This window comes from Myotis davidii, unplaced genomic scaffold (assembly GCF_000327345.1).
Source record: "Myotis davidii unplaced genomic scaffold, ASM32734v1 scaffold169, whole genome shotgun sequence".
Classification (NCBI taxonomy): domain Eukaryota; kingdom Metazoa; phylum Chordata; class Mammalia; order Chiroptera; family Vespertilionidae; genus Myotis; species Myotis davidii.
In genome coordinates, this window is record NW_006383005.1 from 2365061 (window position 1) to 2370033 (window position 4973).

General features: G+C 51.4%; 1 protein-coding gene across 1 annotated transcript in view; it reads right to left on the reverse strand.

Moving 5' to 3' along the window:
• The window catches only part of ATG16L2 (autophagy related 16 like 2), a 13347-nt gene extending 9091 nt beyond the window's left edge, over positions 1–4256 (reverse strand). Inside the window, exons 1-3 of the mRNA XM_015557476.1 lie at positions 4135–4256; positions 3279–3381; positions 3–72 (exon numbers count right to left, since the gene is read on the reverse strand). Coding sequence (XP_015412962.1) covers positions 3–72 — 70 coding nt within the window. The 5' untranslated portion in view covers positions 3279–3381; positions 4135–4256. The remainder of the gene's footprint in view (positions 1–2; positions 73–3278; positions 3382–4134) is intronic.
• Between the last annotated feature and the right edge of the window lie 717 nt (positions 4257–4973).

Here is a 4973-nt window from a genome sequence, read left to right on the forward strand (position 1 = left end):
GCCCTGCCGCTCCTCCAGCTCGGACTCCAGGGCGCCCAGGGCTGCGGTCTTTTCCACCACCTGGTAGGCCATCTGGGGGCAGTTAAAGGTCAGACTCTGAGCCTCTTTGTAGAGCTTCAGCCAGGGTCTGCTGCTGCACCCACCCGCTCCCTTACTGAAAAGCAAGCTGGGGCGCAGGTAGACTACGGGCCTGGCCCTTCCGGAATGCACTGCTGTTTCATGGAGCGGGGAAGGGACTTAGGCCCTGAAGTCTGATCCCTGCGTGTCAGTCTTGGCGTGGCCATTTATTTTTCTCTGTGACCCAGGGGTAGTCATTCAACCTCAGCCTTCTGTTATCTCACCTATAAAATGGGAATGATCGTGCTGGCCTTATAGGGTAATACGGAATTATTATGAAAAATCGTTTTTCAAATAATGGCAATTTTTTTAATAGAGCACTTAAGTGTTCCATGCCTTGTTCTGAGCATTCTACACATATTAATTCTTAATCCCCATAACATCACTATGAGGTAGGTGATGCCATTCTCCACATTTCACAGAGAAGGACGTTGGCACAGAGAGGTTAAGTGTCTTGCCCAAAGTCACACAGCTAAGTGGCAGAGCTGATATTGGACCCCAGGCCACCTAACATTGTGCTCCAAGTAAAGGGCTGGTCTACAGGAGGGGTTCGAGGGTTGTGGGTTCTGTTCCCCTGGCCTACTGACCAGATCCCCCAGAGTAAGAAGGAGCCCTGAGCAGAGGCACCCAGCCTCAGAACAGGAATGGACTATAAGAGCACCTGGCCCAGAATAAATGCTGGAGCTGCCCCACAGCCCAAGAGTGGGGGTGAGGGTCATCTTATCTGTACCCCTGCCTCACTGAACAGTCCTTCAGCCAGGAGCTGGGGAAGCCACCTTTTGGAGCTGAGGGATTAGTGGGAGAGACAGGCCCTAGACAAAGCAGTTAGTTCCCACCAGTGTGGCGAGAGGAACCTGAGGAAATAGCCTAGGCTGGGGCTATTGGTAACCTGTTCCTGTGTTCTCACATGGGCGGGCCTGGGGAGGGATGGGTTGAGGAGCAAGGTTGGTGCTGTCCACCTGCACTGACATTACTCACTCCCCTGTGGGCCTGGGGAGGGGCCCAGCACACACAAGGCAGGGAGACCTGCTTCCATACCTGGCCCAGTTTATATAACATTTATAATTCCTTTCACCACGAAGCAGTCTCACCACCACTTCCACTTCCTCACCTGTCATTTACTTGCATTGATGTCTTGGTACTCAGTTTTGGGGTTTTTTTGTGTTTTTTTATGCTTTTCAAAATTAAAATAATAGAGATGGAAAACAGATTAGTTGCTAACAGGAATTAGGAATGGTTGGGGCAGAGGGATAAGTTGTGACTAAAATAGGGTAGAGAGAGATCTCTGATTAGAGCCGTATCTTACTGTTCACACAAATCTACACACATGTGACAGAATCATCAAGAACTAGTTTGTAGGGAGCCGATACAGGGTTAAGCCTCGGACTGACCTATGGGCAAAGTCACAAACAATTCCTGGCTTAGAGGGTACAGTCACCTTAGCATAATTAGGCTTGACCTTATAACACTCCCTAGATCTTATCTGGGAAGCTAATGGGCTGAGGAAGTACAGGAAGTATAACCATGGTGTAAACAAGTGAAACTCACAATAACAGTGTAACTTTGGTAACCACTACCTTGTTTACCTCTGACTATAAAATAAAGGCTCAGTTTACCTTGGGATCTTTCCCTGTGGCCTCAGCCAGGCACAGGAAGATCCACGGAGACTAAAGAGAGCTAGAGAGTTCTGAACGCTGTCTCCGTGTAAAACATTCTTCGCCGACTCCGTCCACACCTTTGGGAACCCCTGGATCCGCTGGGGCCCCCAGCAACAGTTCACACCAATATCAATTCCCTGACTGTGTGTGCTGTAGTTACAGAAGATGTAACCAATGGGGGAAACGGGGTAAAGGGTACACAGGTCCTCTCTGTACTGTCTTTGCAGTTTCCTGTGAATCTATAATTATTTCAAAATAAAAAGTTCAAACAATAGTAATAATACATATTGGTTGTGATCATGTGAAACAGTACAAACAAAGGAAAAGCCCCTCCTCATCCCCTGGTGTATCCAGTGGGGGCTGACTGGGGTGTGCCTGAGGAAACAAGGAGAGGGAGTGCTGAGGGCAAGGGGTGTGGGAGGGATCCCATACAAAGGGAACTATGAGCTCAGAGATAAGAGAGTGGCAGGATATATACATACCAAACTGATAATGGGGAGAGGGGGCGAAAGAGGCTCTTACTTGTTTGTATTCTATGGACTTCGGTTCTCTTGAAATGTTCACAACAAGCATATGTTATATTTTTTTCTCTAATGGAAGTCACTTCTATTATTAAAATATATCACTCTGAGTGCCGGATGGGGGTGCCAAGAGAGGAGCCATCCAGGGTGGAATGAGGTCAGTTTGGACCAGGCCAGACATGGTATAGGAAACAGAAGTTGGTAGATTTCGAGGAGGATCCATGATCTGGTGATTAGCTCAGAACAGAGGGCTGGGAAGGGTCAGGGGTGCCCCCAGGTTTCCAGCCCTGTGACCACTAATGGAGGGGTACATGATCCACCTCATTCAGCACTTAGCCTACAGATAATGCATTAGCATGGACTGTGGAGACAAGCCCCAGGGACACAGTGGAGGCAAACCAAAAGCATTCCAGGCCTTGGGGTGCTCACAGCCCAGAAGGGGGTTCAGATGTTTGAGAACCACTTCTCAAGTGTGAAGCTGTGACTACAAGACGTTGAGGGAGAGGCTCTCACTGCATTCACAGCCCCCGTCCCACACTAGTTAGGCAGGTGACTAGGCATGCTATAACTGGGCATGAGTTTACTGGTCCATCAGTCTCCTCCAGTGGACTTGAACCTCCATAAGGCCAGGTCTTGTTTATGCTGCATTCCTGTGCCTTACATGTAGCAATTGTCAATAAGTATGTGTTGAAAGAATGGAGAGTGCCCGGCCAGCGTGGCCCAGTGGTTGAGCGTCGACCTACGAACCAGGAGGGCTGAACTCTCACCTCACTTCCTCCAACTGCTGTTGGAGCCCACTTCATCCTGGGCTGCCAGAGCCAAGCTAGAGCGCATCGGACTGTCTGGCCTCAAGGCACTGGACTTGGGGACTGTCCCTCTTTTGCTGACTCCCTTGGACTGAATCTTCCATCCCCCAAAATCCTAGATCCTGGGCCCACGACGTTGTCTCTCAGACCACATTTTTAGACTCTGCCCAGCCTACCTCACCACAGACCAGCCGAAGTCCCTCCTTCTCCTCTTGCCATTTCACCCTCAGAATGTCCGGTGATGGGACTTGGTCTGAGTTAGACCGCGACTCCTGCTCCCTGCCAACCAATCAAGAGAGTGGTGCTCATTGTCCCTCCATTCATCCGAGCGATGTGCATGAAAAGCCTGAGACCAGCATCATGAACTTTTTCCTAGAAAGGTGGAAGCCAGAAGAGGAAAGCGCACATTTCCGGCAATTGAAGCTGTCCATGGCTCAGCTCTGGGAGTCCCCCGGCCTTGGTTTCCATGGTCAGGACCCTCCTTTAGAAGCACCTCCCAACTCTGAGCCCCAACCCATTCTTGATTCTCATCTTCACTCCCTCTTCGGAATAGGTAGCAAGACCCTTTCTGTAGGCATCCGGTAAAGAATTAGGGATACAGTCCTGGCTGGGAAGGCTCAGTTGGTGAGGGGTTCAATCCCCAGTAGGGGGTGTGCGGGAGGCAGCCAATCAATGATTTTCTATCATCGTTGATGTTTCTCTCCCTCTTCCTTCCTCTCTCTGAAATCAATAAAAACATTTTTTTTTAAAGACGAGAGAGATAGAGACAGAAAAGGGGAAAAGATGAGTGTGGGGGTGGGAAGGGAAGGAGATGGGACAAATGCAGATATGGACTGAGATGGGTAGGAGAGAAGGACATTCAAAGCAGCTGGCCTGGGGGAAGGCTGAAGAGCTTACATACCCCTCCCCCCGGGTAGCAGACAGGGGCCAATGAGGTGCCAGGGAGAGAATGGACCCAGCATAGGCAGTGAGGGCAGGGCCTAGGCACAGGCAGCCCATTGTGACCACAACCACAAGCAGGCATGCACTCACCAAGGGCCCTGCTGGGGAGCAGGAGTGACATCGTTTGGCTCTGGCTGCAGCTTGTCTGAGAACCGGGCCAGCAGTTCAGCCTTCTCTAGGAGACGGTTATCTAGGGGTGCAAGAGGGTGGACCTGGGGCAAAGACACTTACCAACAAACTCCAGACAAAAAAGTTCCCTGTCTGGCTGGGAAGGCTGCAGGACCCCAGGGGTGCCAATGGCAGAGCTACTGGCAGATTGGGTTCGACCCCTTCCTTAAGGAGCGTTTATACAGCTCCATCAGGACCTTCAGCCTTGGTACAGCATCCTCACAGCACTACCCTCCAGACCCTCCCAGGAGAACACCTGCTTTCCCAGAAGGATGACCACCACTGGGGAAGGGTCCTGAGAAAGGAAGGGGCCAGGGTTGAACCCCCTGCCCCAGGACAGGGCCTGGCCGCAGAGAGTGATGAAACACACAGCTCCACCTGCTTATGGCCTTACTTCCCCTCCAGGGGCTCTAACTTTCTGGATGAAAAGCAATCCTGACTTCCCCTGGTAGGTGAAAAGTTCCTCTCCCCTCCCACCCTCACACCCCTCCAACCACACCCACCATCCCAGCCAAAACAGAAAGCCCTTGAGCAGTTATCCAGCAGACTTCCTCAAGTTCCGGTAGTTTCTGCTACAGACCCTGAAACACACCTCCTCCACACCCACTGTGGTCACTTCCCCTTTTTTCACCAATTCCAGGATAAGGTGGAGGTGACAAGCCCAGGCCTAGCTCAGCAGCAATTTTTCCTCTCCACATCTCACCTCCAAACCCCAGCCAGCCCTCAGGGCACTGCACTGCCCCCCTCCCCCCCCCCCCCCC